Source organism: Bombina bombina, chromosome 8 (genome assembly GCF_027579735.1).
Source record: "Bombina bombina isolate aBomBom1 chromosome 8, aBomBom1.pri, whole genome shotgun sequence".
In the NCBI taxonomy this organism is placed as follows: domain Eukaryota; kingdom Metazoa; phylum Chordata; class Amphibia; order Anura; family Bombinatoridae; genus Bombina; species Bombina bombina.
This window is the reverse complement of record NC_069506.1, coordinates 87,063,425-87,081,919: the sequence shown is the minus strand read 5'-3', so window position 1 is coordinate 87,081,919 and position 18,495 is coordinate 87,063,425. Positions and strand designations below refer to the sequence as shown.

At 39.7% G+C, this 18,495-nt stretch overlaps 1 protein-coding gene across 1 annotated transcript in view; it reads left to right on the top strand.

Annotated features, from left to right (window-relative positions):
- Positions 1 to 18,495, top strand: part of LOC128638472 (carbonic anhydrase 6) — a 565,822-nt gene that overhangs the window by 249,246 nt on the left and 298,081 nt on the right. Inside the window, exon 6 of the mRNA XM_053690431.1 lies at positions 11,551 to 11,708. Coding sequence (XP_053546406.1) covers positions 11,551 to 11,708 — 158 coding nt within the window. The remainder of the gene's footprint in view (positions 1 to 11,550; positions 11,709 to 18,495) is intronic.

Genomic DNA, 18,495 nt, shown 5'->3' with positions numbered 1-18,495 from the left:
CCCGTTCCTCGTCCTCACTGATCTCACTGAGGGTATCTTCTTCCCCCCAGCCATGTACAACACCACGGGTACCAGAGAGGTGACAACGAGCACCCTGGGATGCCTGTTGTGCTTGGTCTTCCTCCTCCTCCTCAAAGCCACATTCCTCCTCTGACTTCTCTTCCTCACAATCCTCTTCCTGCGTTGCCGCAGGTACAGCAAGCGATGCTGATAAGGCTGTTTGTGGTGGTGATGGACACAACAACTCTTCCTCTTCACGCTCATCTACGGCCTGATCCAGCACTCTTCACAGGGCACGCTCCAGGAAGAAAACAAATGGTATAATGTTGCTGATGGTGCCTTCAGTGCGACTGACAAGGTTTGTCACCTCCTCAAAAGGACGCATGACCCTACAGGCATTGCGCATGAGCATCCAGTAATTTGGCAAAAAAATCCCCCGCTCCCCAGAGGCTGTCCTATCACCCCGGTCATACAAATACTCATTAACAGCTTTTTCTTGTTGGAGCAGGCGGTCAAACATTAGGAGTGTTGAATTCCACTGTGTCGGGCTGTCGCAAATCAATAGCCTCACTGGCAGGTTGTTTCGACGCTGAATATCGGACAAGTGCACCATGGCCATGTAGGAACGCCTGAAATGGCCACACACCTTCCTGGCCTGCTTCAGGACGTCCTGTAAGCCTGGGTAATTATGCACAAATCATTGTACAATCAGATTACACACATGTGCCATGCACGGCACATGTGTCAACCTGCCCAATTTCAATGCCGCCACCAAATTACTTCCATTGTCAGAAACAACCTTGCCAATCTCCAGTTGGTGCGGAGTCAGCCACTGATCCACCTGTACGTTCAGGGCGGTCAGGAGTGCTGGTGCGGTGTGACTCTCCGCTTTCAGGCAAGTCAACCCCAAGACGGCGTGACACTGCCGTATCCGGGATGTGGAATAGTACCTGGGGAGCTGGGGGGGTGCCATTGATGTGGAGCAAGACGCAGAAGCAGAAGAGGACTCAGCCGAGGAAGAGGTTATGTAAGAGGTTATGGAAGAGGATGGAGTAGGAGGAGTAGAGGAGGTAGCAGCAGGCCTGCCTGCAAGTCGTGGCGGTGTCACCAACTCTTCTGCAGAGCCATGCATTCCATTCTTGTCAGACGTCAGCAGGTTGACCCAATGCGCAGTGTAGGCGATATACCTGCCCTGACCATGCTTTGCGGACCAGCTATCCGTCATGTGAACCCTTGCCCCAAAGCTGTGTGCCAGACATGCCATTACTTCCTTTCGCACCACAGAGTACAGGTTTGGGATTGCCTTTTGTGAAAAGAAATTTCTGCCAGGTACCTTCCACTGCGGTGTCCCAATAGATACAATTTTTTTTAAAGCGTCAGACTCCACCAGCTTGTATGGTAAAAGCTGCCGGGCTAAGAGTTCAGACAAGCCAGCTGTCAGACGCCGGGCAAGGGGGTGACTTTGAGAAATTGGCTTCTTACACTCAAACATGTCCTTGACAGACACCTGACTGTGGGCAGATGACCAGTAACTGCTACGTAAGAGAGACTCAGTGGAGGATGGTTGAGAGGGGGCAAGGAGGACAGCAGTGGTTGACGTGGCTGAATATGCTGGAGCAGGAGGAGGAGGGCGGCTTTGAGTTTGTGTGCTGCTTCTACTCATGTGTTCTTCCCATCGGCGTTTGTGATGTGAGACCATGTGCCTTCACAAAGCGGTTGTACCTAGGTGGGTGTTGGACTTCCCACGACTCAGTTTCTTTTGGCACAGGTTGCAAATGGCATCGCTGTTGTCAGAGGCAGACACACAAAAAAAATGCCACACTGTTGAGCTCTGCGATGATGGCATTCTGGTGGTGGCAACAGCATGCGTTGATGGGCGTCGGCATGCTGTCTGGCTGACCCCAAGTGCCGATGCATGCTGTCTGACTATGCCACTAGCTCCTTGTGATGACCTCCCCCTGCTTCCAACTCGTCTCCTCCTCCTCCTCCTCTCTGTCTCCCCATCTGAACTTTCCCCCTCTTTTTCTTCTCTTCTAGCAGGCACCCACGTGACATCCACGACACATCATCATCAACCGCTTCACTTGTATCTGACACATCAAGAAAGAAGCAGCAGCGGGTACAACATCATCATCATCATCACACCGTACGTCCATGTCTGTAATGCTGCCTGACTGAGACATATCACTGTTATCTACATCCTTTGTCAATAATGGTTGTGCATCACTCATTTATTCCAACTGATGTGTCAATAACTCCTGTGACAGATCAAGTGAAGCGGCTGTGGTGCTAGTGTTGGTGGTGGCGACAGGCGGGCGAGTGGCACTGGTCACTTGAGACGTGCCCAAAGCACAGCTGGACATAGATGGTGCATCAAGGTTAGGAAGACTAGGAGCGGAAGCTGTAGAAGATTGGGTGTCCTGTGTTAGCCATTCAACTAGGTCCTCCTCAGAACTTTTCGCGTCCCCCCTGGCACCTGGCATCTGAACAATGTGCATATTTGTAGGGTCTAAAGGAATCACAGAACCACGACCACGATGGAACCTGCGGGGTGGCCTGCCTCTGCTTGTCATTTTTTTTAAAATGTACACTTACAATACTATTAAACAAATTATGAGTGGTGGCACTGGGCAAGTGGGCACAGTATACGCTGTGAGCCTGACAACAAAAAAAAGACTGATGTTTCTAAGTAAAAAATGTTTATTTTTAAATATTAGAAAAACTGTGACAACAAATATGATTGTTGGCACTAGTTGGCAAATGGGCCTGTCTGGCACACACGCTGGGAGGAAGGCAACTGCAATTAGATTACACTAGCTGAGTCATGCTTCTTAGTCCAAAAATTTTTTTTAAAAAAAAATTGACAATACTGTTAGAACAATTGTGATTGGTGGCACTAGTTGGAAACGGCAAGTGGGCCTGGCACACACGCTGGCAGGCAGGCAACTGCATTTCAATGGCACTAGGAGACTGAAGATTCACAGTCAAAAAAGTTATGATTTAAAATATTTTCAATACTGTTACAACAAAAATGATTGGTGGCAGTAGTTGCCTAGTGGGCCTGGCACACACGCTGGCAGGCAGGAGGAAAATGCAATTCGATGGCACTAGCAGACTGATGATTCACAGTCTAAGAATTTTTTATTTAAAATATTTACAATACTGTTAAAACAAATATGATTGGTGTAACTAGTTGGCAAGTGGGCCTGGCACACACGCTGGCAGGCAGGAAAACTGCAATTCAATGGCCCTAGAAGACTGAAGATTCACAGTCAAAAAAGTTATGATTTCAAAATTTTTCAATACTGTTACAACAAATATGATTGGTGGCACTAGTTGGCTAGTGGGCCTGGCACACACGCTGGCAAGCAGGAGGAAACTGCAATTCAATAGCACTAGCAAACTGATGATTCACAGTCTAAGAATTTTTTATTTTAAATATTTACAATACTGTTACAACTAATATGATTGGTGTAACTAGTTGGCAAGTGGGCCTGGCACACAGGCTGGCAGGCTGGCAACTGCAATTCAATGGCACTAGGAGACTGAAGATTCACAGTCAAAAAAATTATGATTTAAAATATTTTCAATACTGTTACAACAAATATGATTGGTGGCAGTAGGTACCTAGTGGGCCTAGCACACACGCTGGCAGGCAGGAGGAAACTGAAATTCAATGGCACTAGCAGACTGATGATTCACAATCTAAGAATTTTTTATTTTAAATATTTACAATACTGTTACAACTAATGTGATTGGTGTAACGAGTTGGCAAGTGGGCTTGGCACACAGGCTGGCAGGCAGGCAACTGCAAGTCAATGGCACTAGGAGACTGAAGATTCACAGTCAAAAAATTTATGATTTAAAATATTTTCAATACTGTTACAACAAATATTATTGGTGGCAGTAGTTGCCTAGTGGGCCTGGCACACACGCTGGCAGGCAGGAGGAAACTGTGAATCTTCAGTCTCCTAGTGCCATTGACTTGCAGTTGCCTGCCTGCCAGCCTGTGTGCCAGGCCCACTTGCCAACTAGTTACACCAATCATATTAGTTGTAACAGTATTGTAAATATTTAAAATTAAAAATTCTTAGATTGTGAATCATCAGTCTGATGATTCACAATCTAAGAATTTTTTATTTTAAATATTTACAATACTGTTACAACTAATATGATTGGTGTAACTAGTTGGCAAGTGGGCCTGGCACACAGGCTGGCAGGCAGGCAACTGCAAGTCAATGGCACTAGGAGACTGAAGATTCACAGTCAAAAAATGTATGATTTCAAATATTTTCAATACTGTTACAACAAATATGATTGGTGGCAGTAGTTGCCTAGTGGGCCTGGCACACACGCTGGCAGGCAGGAGGAAACTGAAATTCAATGGCACTAGCAGACTGATGATTCACAATCTAAGAATTTTTTATTTTAAATATTTACAATACTGTTACAACTAATATGATTGGTGTAACTAGTTGGCAAGTGGGCCAGGCACACATGCTGGCAGGCAGGCAACTGCAATTCAATGGCACTAGGAGACTGAAGATTCACAGTCAAAAAAGTTATGATTTAAAATATTTTCAATACTGTTACAACAAATATGATTTGTGGCACTAGTTGGCTAGTGGGCCTGGCACACACGCTGGTAGGCAGGAAACTGAAATTCAATGGCACTAGCAGACTGATGATCCACAATCTAAGAATTTTTTATTTTAAATATTTATAATACTGTTAGAACAAATATGATTGGTGTAACTAGTTGGCAAGTGGCCAGGCACACATGCTGGTAGGCAGGCAACTGCAATTCAAAGGCACTAGCAGACTGATGATTCACAGGCAAAAAATTATTTATTTAAAATATTTACTATACTGTTATAACAAATATGATTGGTGGGAATAGTTGGCAGCAAGTGGGCCTGGCACACACGCTGGCAGGCAGGCAACTGCAATTAAATAACAATAGCAGACTGATGTAACAGTTTGTTTTTTAAAAAGTTACAAAAATGTTACAACAGATAGGAGTAATGGCACTCAGGATAGAACTATGCACAGTATGTGCTGGCAGCCTGACACACAGGCTGGCACTAGTGGTGGCAGGCTGGCCTGTTAACTAAAATTAAATAACACTAGAAGAGTGATGTAAAAGTTTTTTTTTTACAAAATTTTATATAATGTTACAACAGATAGGAGTCGTGGACTGGCACTGAGGATGGAAGTAGGCACAGTATATGCTGGCAGCCTGACACACAGGCTGGCACTAATGGCAGCCTGGCTGGCCTGGCAACTAAAATTAAATAACACTAGAAGAGGACTGATGTAAAAAAAAAATTTACATAAAATTTGCACTAATGTTGTTACACCAGATATAAGTGGTGGAAAAAAGAGCTATTAATCTGTGTCACACTATATGATGTGGGCCAGAAACACACAGGCCTGATGGAAAAAGAAATTAGATTACACTAGCAAAATGATTTAAAAATTTCTTTTTAAATTTAAAATTATGTAAAGCAGCTATGAGTCGTGGCTGGTAGGTAGGGCAGCAATTAACCACAGTATGCTGAGTAAGCCAGAAACACACACGCCTGATAGAAAATGAAATTAGATTACACTAGCAAAATGATTTAAACGTTTTTTAGGAAAAATTTAAAATAATGTTAAGCAGATATGAGTCGTGGCTGGTAGGTAGGGCAGCAATTTACCACAGTATGCTGTGTAAGTCAGAAACACACAGGCCCAATAGAAAATTAAATTAGATTACACTAGCAAAATGATTTTAACGTTTTGTTTGAAAAATTTAAAATAATGTTAAGCAGATATGAGTCGTGGCTGGTAGGTAGGGCAGCAATTTACCACAGTATGCTGTGTAAGTCAGAAACACACAGGCCTGATAGAAAATGAAATTAGATTACAGTAGCAAAATAATTTAAAAGTTTTTAATTTAAATTTAAAATAATGTTAAGCAGATATGAGTGGTGGCACTGCTGGCCACCACTCATATCTGCTTAACATTATTTTAAATTTAAATTAAAAACTTTCTGATGATTCACAATCTAAGAATTTTTTATTTTAAATATTTACAATACTGTTACAACTAATATGATTGGTGTAACTAGTTGGCAAGTGGGCATGGCACACAGGCTGGCAGGCAGGCAACTGCAAGTCAATGGCACTAGGAGACTGAAGATTCACAGTCAAAAAATGTATGATTTAAAATATTTTCAATACTGTTACAACAAATATGATTGGTGGCAGTAGTTGCCTAGTGGGCCTGGCACACACGCTGGCAGGCAGGAGGAAACTGAAATTCAATGGCACTAGCAGACTGATGATTCACAATCTAAGAATTTTTTATTTTAAATATTTACAATACTGTTACAACTAATATGATTGGTGTAACTAGTTGGCAAGTGGGCCAGGCACACATGCTGGCAGGCAGGCAACTGCAATTCAATGGCACTAGGAGACTGAAGATTCACAGTCAAAAAAGTTATGATTTAAAATATTTTCAATACTGTTACAACAAATATGATTTGTGGCACTAGTTGGCTAGTGGGCCTGGCACACACGCTGGTAGGCAGGAAACTGAAATTCAATGGCACTAGCAGACTGATGATCCACAATCTAAGAATTTTTTATTTTAAATATTTATAATACTGTTAGAACAAATATGATTGGTGTAACTAGTTGGCAAGTGGCCAGGCACACATGCTGGTAGGCAGGCAACTGCAATTCAAAGGCACTAGCAGACTGATGATTCACAGGCAAAAAATTATTTATTTAAAATATTTACTATACTGTTATAACAAATATGATTGGTGGGAATAGTTGGCAGCAAGTGGGCCTGGCACACACACTTGCAGGCAGGCGACTGCAATTAAATAACAATAGCAGACTGATGTAACAGTTTGTTTTTTAAAAAGTTACAAAAATGTTACAACAGATAGGAGTAATGGCACTCAGGATAGAACTATGCACAGTATGTGCTGGCAGCCTGACACACAGGCTGGCACTAGTGGTGGCAGGCTGGCCTGTTAACTAAAATTAAATAACACTAGAAGAGTGATGTAAAAGTTTTTTTTTTACAAAATTTAATATAATGTTACAACAGATAGGAGTCGTGGACTGGCACTGAGGATGGAAGTAGGCACAGTATATGCTGGCAGCCTGACACACAGGCTGGCACTTATGGCAGCCTGGCTGGCCTGGCAACTAAATATGAGTGGTGGCACTGGCTGGTGCCACCACTCATATCTGCTTAACATTATTTTAAATTTAAATTAAAAACTTTTAAATTATTTTGCTACTGTAATCTAATTTCATTTTCTATCAGGCCTGTGTGTTTCTGACTTACACAGCATACTGTGGTAAATTGCTGCCCTACCTACCAGCCACGACTCATATCTGCTTAACATTATTTTAAATTTTTCAAACAAAACGTTAAAATCATTTTGCTAGTGTAATCTAATTTAATTTTCTATCGGGCCTGTGTGTTTCTGACTTACACAGCATACTGTGGTAAATTGCTGCCCTACCTACCAGCCACGACTCATATCTGCTTAACATTATTTTAAATTTTTCCTAAAAAACGTTTAAATCATTTTGCTAGTGTAATCTAATTTCATTTTCTATCAGGCGTGTGTGTTTCAGCAGGGCAGCAATTAACCACAGTATGCTCTGTAAGTCTGAAACACACAGGCCTGATAGAAAATAAAATTAGATTACACTAGCAAAATGATTTAAAGGTTTTTTTTTTATTGAAAAAAAGGTTAAGCACATATGAGTCGCGGCTACTAGCCTAGGTAGGGCAGCAATTATCCACAGTATGCTCTGTAAGTCAGAAACACACAGGCCTGATAGAAAATAAAATTAGGTTACACTAGCAAAATGATTTAAAGTTTTTTTTTTTAATTTAAAAAAAAGGTTAAGCACATATGAGTCGTGGCTGCTAGCCTTGGTAGGGCAGCAATTAACCACAGTATGCTGAGTAAGTCAGAAACACACAGGCCTTATAGAATATAAAATTAGATTACAATAGCAAAATTATTTAAAGGGTTTTTTTTGGAATTTAAAAAAAAGGTTAAGCACATATGAGTCGTGGCTGCTAGCCTTGGTAGGGCAGCAATTAAACACAGTATGCTTTGTAAGTCAGAAACACAAAGGCCTGATAGACAATGAAATTAGATTACACTAGCAAAATGATTTAAAGTTTTTTTTTTTTATTTAAAAAAAAAGGTTAAGCACATATGAGTCGTGGCTGCTAGCCTTAGTAGGGCAGCAATTAAACACAGTATGCTCTGTAAGTCAGAAACACACAGGCCTGATAGAAAATGAAATTAGATTACACTAGCAAAATGATTTAAAGGTTTTTTTTTTTTTATTTAAAAAAAAGGTTAAGCACATATGAGTCGTGGCTGCTAGCCTTGGTAGGGCAGCAATTAAACACAGTATGCTCTGTAAGTCAGAAACACACAGGCCTGATAGAAAATGAAATTAGATTACACTAGCAAAATGATTTAAAGTTTTTTTTTTTTATTTAAAAAAAGGTTAAGCACATATGATTTGTGTGCTGCTAGCCTTGGTAGGGCACCAATTAAACACAGTATGCTCTGTAAGTCACAAACACACAGGCCTGATAGAAAATAAAATTAGGTTACACTAGCAAAATGATTTAAAGGTTTTTTTTGTTTGTTTTGTTTTTAAAAAGGTTAAGCACATATGAGGGCAGCAATTAACCACAGTATGCTCTGTAAGTCAGAAACACACAGGCCTGATAGAAAATGAAATTAGATTACACTAGCAAAATGATTTAAAAGTTTTTTTAAAAAATTTAAAATAATGTTATAAGCAGATATGAGTGGTGGCTGGCACAGAGCAATGAACCACAGTATATGCTGTGTGAGCAGGAGACACAGGCCTGATAGAAAATGAAAATAAATTACACTAGAAAAATAATTTCAAATTTTTGTTGGTTAAATTTAAACTAATGTTAAGCAGATATCAGTGGTGGCACTAATCACAGTATATGCTGTGAGCCTCACACACAGGCTGAAAGCCAGGCAAATGCAAATAAAAATACAAAGAAAAAGAAAAAAAACAACAACTGAAGTTATAGCCCTGAAAAGGGCTTTTTGGGGTGCTGTCCTTGCAGCAGAGATGAGATGAGTCCTTCAGGACTGTAGTGAACACTAAATACACTAGCCTAGCTATCTATTTCCCTATAATGTCAGCAGCAGCAACACAAAAGCTCCTCTCACTAAGAAAGCAAGATCGTAATGAGTCTAAAATGGCTGCTGCCAAGAAGCTGGGAGGGTCTGTGAGGGAGTGTCTGCTGCTGATTGGCTCAAATGTGTCAGAAGGCTGTGACATACAGGGTCAAAGTTTCCTCAATGATGACACATAGGGGGTGGATCGAACATCGCATATGTTCGCCCGCAGCGGTGAACGCGAACAAGCTATGTTCGCGGTGAACCATTTGCGGATGAACAGTTCGGGACATCACTATCAGCTGTGTCTCTATGAAGTGACGTTTGCATTATGAGTTTGAACACAATGTATGCGGAGGGGCTGCACGCTGGGGACAGACAGTCATCCAAATGAAATGCCGTTTATTATGAGTTTAAAGGTAGAATTCTGCTTTGCTGTTCTCTGGTCTCTTATCTGCACTCATGTGCAGTGGCTCTGTTTTGTTTTAGCACGCTTTAGTATGGCATCATGTGGGATGTTAGCTAGTTAGCTAAGTTGTTGTTTGTTATTTTTTCAGCTATGTTTAAATAGATACACGTGTTTCTGTCACAGTTTCCTACATATTAAATGTGGGTCATATTAATATTATATATGGATTAATTTGAGAAGTTCACTATCTTTATATTGAGATTTGCTCTAATATTGTGATTGTTATTTATAATACTGTTGTGGTTTAGCATCTGACACTATTAGTTTGGGATTATTGCCATGACTACGGTTTTGGCGCAATTTTTACTTCACTGGGAGGGGCTTATAACACTTAAATGGATGTGTGTAATTTGTGTTTGCTTGTCTGAGGAAGGGGAGTGTGTCCCCGAAACGCCACTTTGTTCAATTAAAGTACACTTTGGAAAGACCAGTGAGTGCCGCCTCTTACCTACTATATATATATATATATATATATATATATATATATATATATATATCATATTATATATATATATATATATATATCATATTATATATATCATATTATATAAGTGATTTCATATTTTGGGAAGATTATTTCGCTAACTATAGCTACTGACAACCCTCTACAAGCCCATTCAGCAGCTGATTTTTTACACAACAAACTGGGAGCCCAGGCTGTACATAGCTAGTGCAGGAAGCAGACACAGAGAACGGCACTTACATCATTCCCTTGTCCCCTATCACTGAATACTTAGAGGCTGATTCATCAAGCTCCAAATGGAGCTTGATGCAGATGTTTCTGCGTGAGCCTTCAGGCTTGCTGAAAACAGGAGTTAAGAAGCAGCGGTCTTAAGACCTCTGCTCCTTAACTTGTACACCTCCTCTGAGGTGGTGGACAGCAATCCCCCCGATCGCATACGATCGGTTAATTGACACCCCCTGCTAATGGCCGATTGGACACAAATCTGCAGTGGGTGGCATTGCACAAACAGTTCACCAGAACTGCTTGTGCAATGATAAATGCTGACAACATATGCTGTCGGCATTTATCGATGTGCAGCAGACATGATTCGCTACAGTGGATCATGTCCATCCACACTTTCTTAAATCAGCCCCTATAAGTTAAGCACAGGGCGGTGTGACTTTTCCTGCCTGAAGACATCTTGCCACGCAACGCTCCTGTATGTTGTACGGAGGTACACCATACAGGAGCGTAGCGGAGACCAATGTTAATGTAAACATTAACTGCACAAAAAGATAAAACAATACCCGCCTGAAGCTGGCCCTGCCTGGGGTATATGTAAGATGGAATACAAACTGGATATTACGGCATACTGCATTACAAAATATGTTAAATAAAACTCATGCTTTTGTTAGAGGCACATTTGCTTTGGTTTAATTAGGTTACAATCCATCTCAGGAATATTCTCTTTTCATATGGTGTATTTTTGTCAGTTAATCATCTGGTAACATATGCATTGTTTATATAGAAAATAAAAAAGTTTCTCACTGTTTAGAAAGCTCTTACTGTTGTCAATTTAACAAATGGGGGCATATTTAACAATGTGCGAGCGGACATGATATGAAGTAGCGTATTTATCATTTATCGTCGGAATTTATCATTGCACCAGCAGTTCTTGTGAACTGCTGGTGCAATGCCGCCCCCTGCAGATTTGCGGCCAATTGGCCGCTAGCAGGGGGTGTCAATCAACCCGATCATATTCGATCGGGTTAATATCTGTCCGCCGCCTCAGAGTAGGCAGACAAGTTATGTAGCAGCGGTCTTTAAACAAGGGGCCTCAAGCTCCATACGGAGCTTGATAAATATGCCCCGCGTTCTCTTTAAAATAAAAGCAAAAATATTTATATAATTGTGTTTTTTTCATATTTTCTAAGGACAGGAAACAGAGATGCGAACTCTAGATGTCTTGGCTATGCTACCCGAGAGTCTTGATAATTTCTACAGATATGAAGGGTCCCTCACTACCCCTCCTTGCACAGAGAATGTCTTGTGGACTGTATTTGACTCTCCCATCGTTCTTTCCAAATCACAGGTACCGTTATACTGATATTTATGTAGGAGTGCAAAACAAAAATGTTTTTTGTGATAATTGATTTATATAACAAGGATCATGTTTCAAACTAACAATATTTCTGTACATTATAGCTATGACAACATCCTCATGAGATCCTGGAATTCTCTTGTTCCTAAAATGGTGCTATTCCATATATTTAATTAAAATGTGACATTGCATCATATTTGTGTGTTGTGTGTAATGGTTCGTGCCTTTTTCACCTTATAGACCTGGAATACAAGTAGAGCGCTAATTTGTCACGTGCCTGCAAATGTGAAAATGTGCCCATTTGCGGGCGTGGGATAAATAACCAGCCATTACAAGTGGCTGGTTCTTTATACCGGAAAAATCACAGTAGCAATTAGCGCTTATAAAATTAACCAGAAATCAGATCTCTAGTTAATTTTATAAATGTCCACTATGCCCCCAAAATCAAGTGTAATATACTTTATTAAAAAATAAAGATAGTAGCATCTTTATTTTTTAATAAAATAACTGCACTTGGTGGTTTTTGGTGGCTAAAGTGGGCGGCTGTAGGGTGTTAGAAAAAAAAATGCACTGAAAAGTGCCTTTACATTACATTCTATGGGAACTGTGTATTCCCTGTAAATATATATGTATATACATATATATTTATGTGTTAAGATGTGTATATATACACATATAAACACATAAATATATATGTATATAAGCATATACATATAAATTTACAATTTGCTGCCATTGCTGCACGACTTACACCCTTCAATGTGCTAGTTCTCATGTCGTGTCTCACAGCATGAGAACGAAGCTCCCATTAGAGCCAATGAAAGCGCATTGTTGTGAGTGCAATGCTTCCCAGCAATACGAACGTGAGGTTACGTTTGCATTGTGGCTAACTTGTAATACCAGCGCACATTTTCGTGCGCTTGTATTACTCAGTGGAGCGCAAATATTGCTTTTGTGAAAGCAATATTTTGCGCTCCACTTGTAATCTAGCCCATAGTGTCTTAGAAAGAAGTTATTCTGAAATCTAAATTACAGGCACCTATCTCCAATGTTATGTAATTATTACAGAATAATTTGAGTACAAGGGGTTGAAAATAGCATTAGAGAGCAAAAAGCATGACATGTTGTATAACTCATTTGTACATCTTACTCAGTGTTCTCTGGTACATTGCTAACAATGTATATGGAATATTTGTGGGGAAAAGCCAGCAGGAATACTTTGCAAACCTGTTCATAAAATTTAGAAAATGTAAAGGTTTTGTATTATATAGAAGTTAGAGAACCTGTTGCTAAAATTTCAGAATACCACCAGAACCTGTTGCTAAAATTTTGGAATCCCACCACTGCCTAGATGTGCTAGTTGGCTATACAATATTGTTTGTGGCTCTTACTTTTATGAAATGAAGAATGTTAACCTCACGCTTTTATCATCACCATAACTTAAAGGGAGAGTGTAGTCAAAAATAAACTTTCACGATTCAGATAGGGCATGCAATTTTAAACAACTTTCCAATTTACTTTTATCATCAATTTTGCTTTGTTCTCTTGGTATTCTTAGTTGAAAGCTAAACCTTGATAGGCTCCTATGCAAAGTCATTGAAGGCCGCCTCTAATCTGAATGCATTTTGACAGTTTTTTACAACTAGAGGGCATTGCTCATGTGTGCCATATAGATAACACTGCAGAGTTATGTAGGAGTCAGCACTGGTTGGCTAAAATGCAAGTATGTCAAAAGAACTGAAATAAAGGGGCAGTCTGCAGAGGCTTAGATACAAGGTAATCACAGAGGTAAAAAGTGTATTAATATAACTGTGTTGGTTATGCAAAACTGGGGAATAGGTAATAAAGGTATTATCTATCTTTTTAAACAATAAAAATTCTGGTGTAGACCCTTTAATTAATATTTTATTGTACAAATAGGCAGTGAAATTATACAAAAAATAACAATGTATTTTGCTAAATAAATCAATGGCAATTTTAAAATTATGATTAATTTGCTACAGAATAATTAAATAATTTATGTTATACTTGCATATAAAAAAAATAATATATCATACCACACAGCATTTTGAATAATCTTTTTTCCTTTCTTCCTCCTTATGAGACAGGAAAAGGAGTATTTGAGATCATTAACAAAACCACATTTATAACCTTGGGCTAAAACACAAGTAGTTTATTTGAAACTAAATATAGACTTGTGCGCGTCGAAAAAATTTGTTTCGAATCGATTCAAATTCGGATACATTCGAATGCATTCGTTTTGGATTCATTCGGATTCATACGGATTCGAATAAATTCGGATGTATTCGGTTCGGATTCGATTCGTAAATTTGGAAGTTCGGTATGTGTTAGGTGGGATGTGCTGTGTATTAGACTAGTATTATGTACTGTAATATTAGGTGTAACCCATAGCAGAGTAATATAACCTAATATACAGTACAATACTAGTGTAATTGTGATTAGTCCATGGCCATCTGAATGTTACGAATAAATCCGAACTAATTCAGATTTATTCGTTAGATTCGGTGCTATGGTAATTCGGAAATTCGAATCGATCCGAATCTCCGAATTTGACAAATTTGTCCGAATTTAAATTTGGAATGAAATGAAACGCACATGTCTAAAACTAACGTCTAGATTTAGAGTTTGGCGTTAGCCATCAAAAGCAGCGTTAAGGGGTCCTAACGCTGCTTTTTACTGCCCGCTGGTATTTAGAGTCAGCCAGGAAAGGGTCTTACCGCTCACTTCCTTTCCGCGACTCCAGGCTACCGCAGATCCCTTACGTCAATTGCGTATCCTATGTTTTCTATGGGATTTACCTAACGCTGGTATTTGGAGTCTTGGAAGAATTGAGCGGTAGACCCTCTACCGACAAGACTCCAGCCGCAAAAAAAAGTCAGTAGTTGGGAACTTTATATCCCGGCGTTAGCCCATAAAGCTCCTAACTACTGTGCTATAAAGTACACTAACACCCATAAACTACCTATGTACCCCTAAACTGAGCCCCCCCCCCACATCTCCAACCCTCTAATAAAAAATTTTCACCCCTAATCTGCCGACCGGACACTGCCGCCACCTACATTATCCCTATGAACCCCTAATCTGCTGCCCCTAACATCTGCAACACCTATATTATATTTATTACCCCCTAATCTGCCCCCCCATGTCGCCGCTACCTAACTACACTTATTAACCCCTAATCTGCCGCACTCCCGCCTCGCAAACAAAATAATAAATTTTATTAACCCCTAATCTGCCCTCCCTAACATCGCCGCCACCTACCTACAATTATTAACCCCTAATCTCCCACCCGCAACGTCGCCGCTACTATAATTAAGCTATTAACCCCTAAACCTAAGTCTAACCCTAACCCTAACACCCCCCTAACTTGAATATCATTTAAATTAAACGAAATAATATTCCTATAATTAAATAAATTTAAAACAAAATACTTACCTATAAAATAAACCCTAATATAGCTACAATATAACTAATAATTACATTATTGAGCTTGCATTCTATTGGCTGATTGGAACAGCCAATAGAATGCAAGCTCAATACGATTGGCTGATTGGAACAGCCAATCGGATTGAACTTCAATCGGATTGGCTGATTGGATCAGCCAATCAGATTTTTCCTACCTTAATTCCGATTGGCTGATAGAATCCTATCAGCCAATCGGAATTGAAGGGATGCCATCTTGGATGACGTCCCTTAAAGGAACCTTCATTCGTCGTTCAGTCGTCGGTTGAAGAGGATGGCTCTGCGTCGGCTCCTTTGAAGATGGCTCCGCTCCGGATGGATGAAGATTGAAGACGCCGCCTGGATGAAGACTTCTCACGGAGGAAGGATCTCCTCTGCGGACCTTGGATGAAGATTTCGGCCCGGTTGGCTTTTTTTTATTTTGGGGGGATTTTTTATTTTATTAGGGGGCTTAGATTAGGTGTAATTAGTTTAAACTTCTTGTAATTCTTTTTTATTTTTTGTAATTTAGTGGGGGGGTTTTGTATTATAGAATAGTTTATTTAATTGTATTTTAGTTTAGCTAATTGTAGTTAATTTATTTAATTAATTTAATGATAGTGTAAATAGTTAAAAAAAAATACAAAGTTGCTTGTAAAATAAATATAAATCCTAAAATAGCTACAATGTAATTATTAGTTATATTGTAGCTATATTAGGGTTTATTTTATAGGTAATAGTTTTAAATAGGAATAATTTATTTAATTATAGGAATATTATTTAGTTTAATTTAAATTATATTTAAGTTAGGGGGGGTTAGGGTTAGACTTAGGTTTAGGGGTTAATAATTGTAGGTAGGTGGCGGCGATGTTAGGGAGGGCAGATTAGGGGTTAATAAAATTTATTATAGTGTTTGTGAGGTGGGAGTGCAGCGGTTTAGGGGTTAATACATTTATTATAGTGGTGGTGAGGTCCAGTCGGCAGATTAGGGGTTAATAAGTGTTGGTAGGTGGCGGCGACATTGGGGGGGACAGATTAGGGGTTAATAAATATAATATAGGTGTCGGCAATGTTAGGGGCAGTAGATTAGGGGTTCATAGCTATAATGTAGGTTGCAGCGGTTTCCGGATCGGCAGATTAGGGGTTAATGATAAAATGCAGGTGTCAGCAATAGCGGGGGCGGCAGATTAGGGGTTAATAAATGTAAGGTTAGGGGTGCTTAGACTCGGTGTTCATGTTAGGGTGTTAGGTGCAGACTTAGAGAGTGTTTCCTCATAGGAAACAATGGGGCTGCGCTAGGAGCTAAATGCTGCTTTTTTGCAGGTATTAGGTTTTTTTCCGCCAGCTCTGCCCCATTGTTTCCTATGGGGATATCGTGCACAAGCACGTTTTTCCAGCTTACCGCTACCGTAGGCAATGCTGGTATTGAGAGTTGAAGGGAAGGTAAATTATGCTCAACGCTCCCTTTTCTGAGCCTAGCGCAGCCACTCAGACAACTCTAGATACCAGCGTTGTCTTAAGGGTGCGCTGGGAAAAAAGCAGCGTTAGCTACGCGGGTCTTTACCGACAAAACTCTAAATCTAGCCGTAATACACTTATTAACTTATAACATTATAAATGCATTACGGAATTCAGAAAAGCATTTTATCTTTCATTTTGGAATAACCACCTGTATTGCTAAACTTTATAAAATCTAAAACTATATAGGATAAAGAATGTGAATGAATGATGTGCCTGTAAGAGTGGTTTTCTAAAATTTTAGTTACTTAGGTAAGATTGCTAGGGGTATATTTAACATAGTGCGAGCGGACATGATACAATGTAGCGTATCATGTCTGCTGCACATCGATAAATGCCAACAGTATACACTGTCTGCATTTATCATTGCACCATTTATTCTTGTGAACGCTGGTGCAATGCTGCCTCTGCAGATTCACAGCGAATCGGCCGCTAGCAGGGGGCGTCAATCAACCCGATCGTATTTGATCAGGTTGATTTCTGTCCGCCGCCTCAGAGCAGGTGGACAAGTTATGGAACAGCAGTCTTTAGACCGCTGCTTCATAACTTCTGTTTCCGGCGAGCCTTCAAGGGGTCGGCCCCCTAGAATAAAAATGTTATGATAGTGCAAGCATGATGATTCAAAACTGTATTAATTTATATACTAGTACTTAATATTATTTATCTTACCACCTCAACGATGCAGTATAAGTAGTAGTGTGTTATATATTAGTTACTTCCTCTGTAGGGTACTCTCATAACTATCATCCTTTCAACGTCTAATCAATTTAAATACATTTACTTACATGAAATATCCTGGCTCTAAACAGCTGTGCAAAATGATCTTAACTCCAGTGTTAAGCACCTGAATTATATATACAACAATATTACAGGAAAAGCTAAATAAATATATATGTATATATGAATATGTATGTATGTGTGTGTGTGTATATATATTATATATATATATATATATATATATATATATATATATATATATATATATATATATATATATATAAAGAGAACAGTGATATTAACAGTGATGATATTATAATATATTGATATATAAAGCCCTAACCAATGTTGCCCCACACCCTACCTGTCCTCACTCATCAACAAATATACTCCAGCCCGCCCCCTAAGATCCATCAATGACCTGCTTATTGCGTCCTCTACCATCACCTCCTCTCATGCTAGACTACAGGACTTCTCTTGTGCGGCACCAACCCTCTTGAACGCACTTCCTCAAGCTGTCTTTCCCCCAACCTCTCCTCCTTTAAACGTTCCCTAAAGACCTTTTTGTTCAGGGAAGCATATCACCCGACTCATTAACAAATTATCTTCACTTACCCAACAGTTGCCCTCATCTATCTTCTCACTAATATAATTTTCACCTTTGCAGTCCCCACCTCCTGTTTCCCATCCTCCCACCCATCTAGATTGTAAGTTCCCACTGAAATAGGGCCCTCAATTCCCCCTGTATTTGTCTGTAAAATGTTGTCTCTTATTGTATTGTTTCTCCATTGTACTTTTAATCCTTGTACCCATGGGCAGCGCTGCGGAATCTGTTGGCGCTTTATAAATAAAGAATAATAATAAAATAGCAGTGTTTACAGAGGAAACTGCAAATTAAGTCTCTGGTAGCTAACTGGGAAACCAGAGTAATATATTAAAATTGTGGAGAAAATATGTAGCCAGCTGGACAGTAACAAACAGCCCTTAAATCTATTAAAAGAGATTCAACTAAAGGTAGCATTAACATAAATGTGAGGGGACAAAAGAGCAGGAATTTCCCACACACCTACCAGAAGATAGG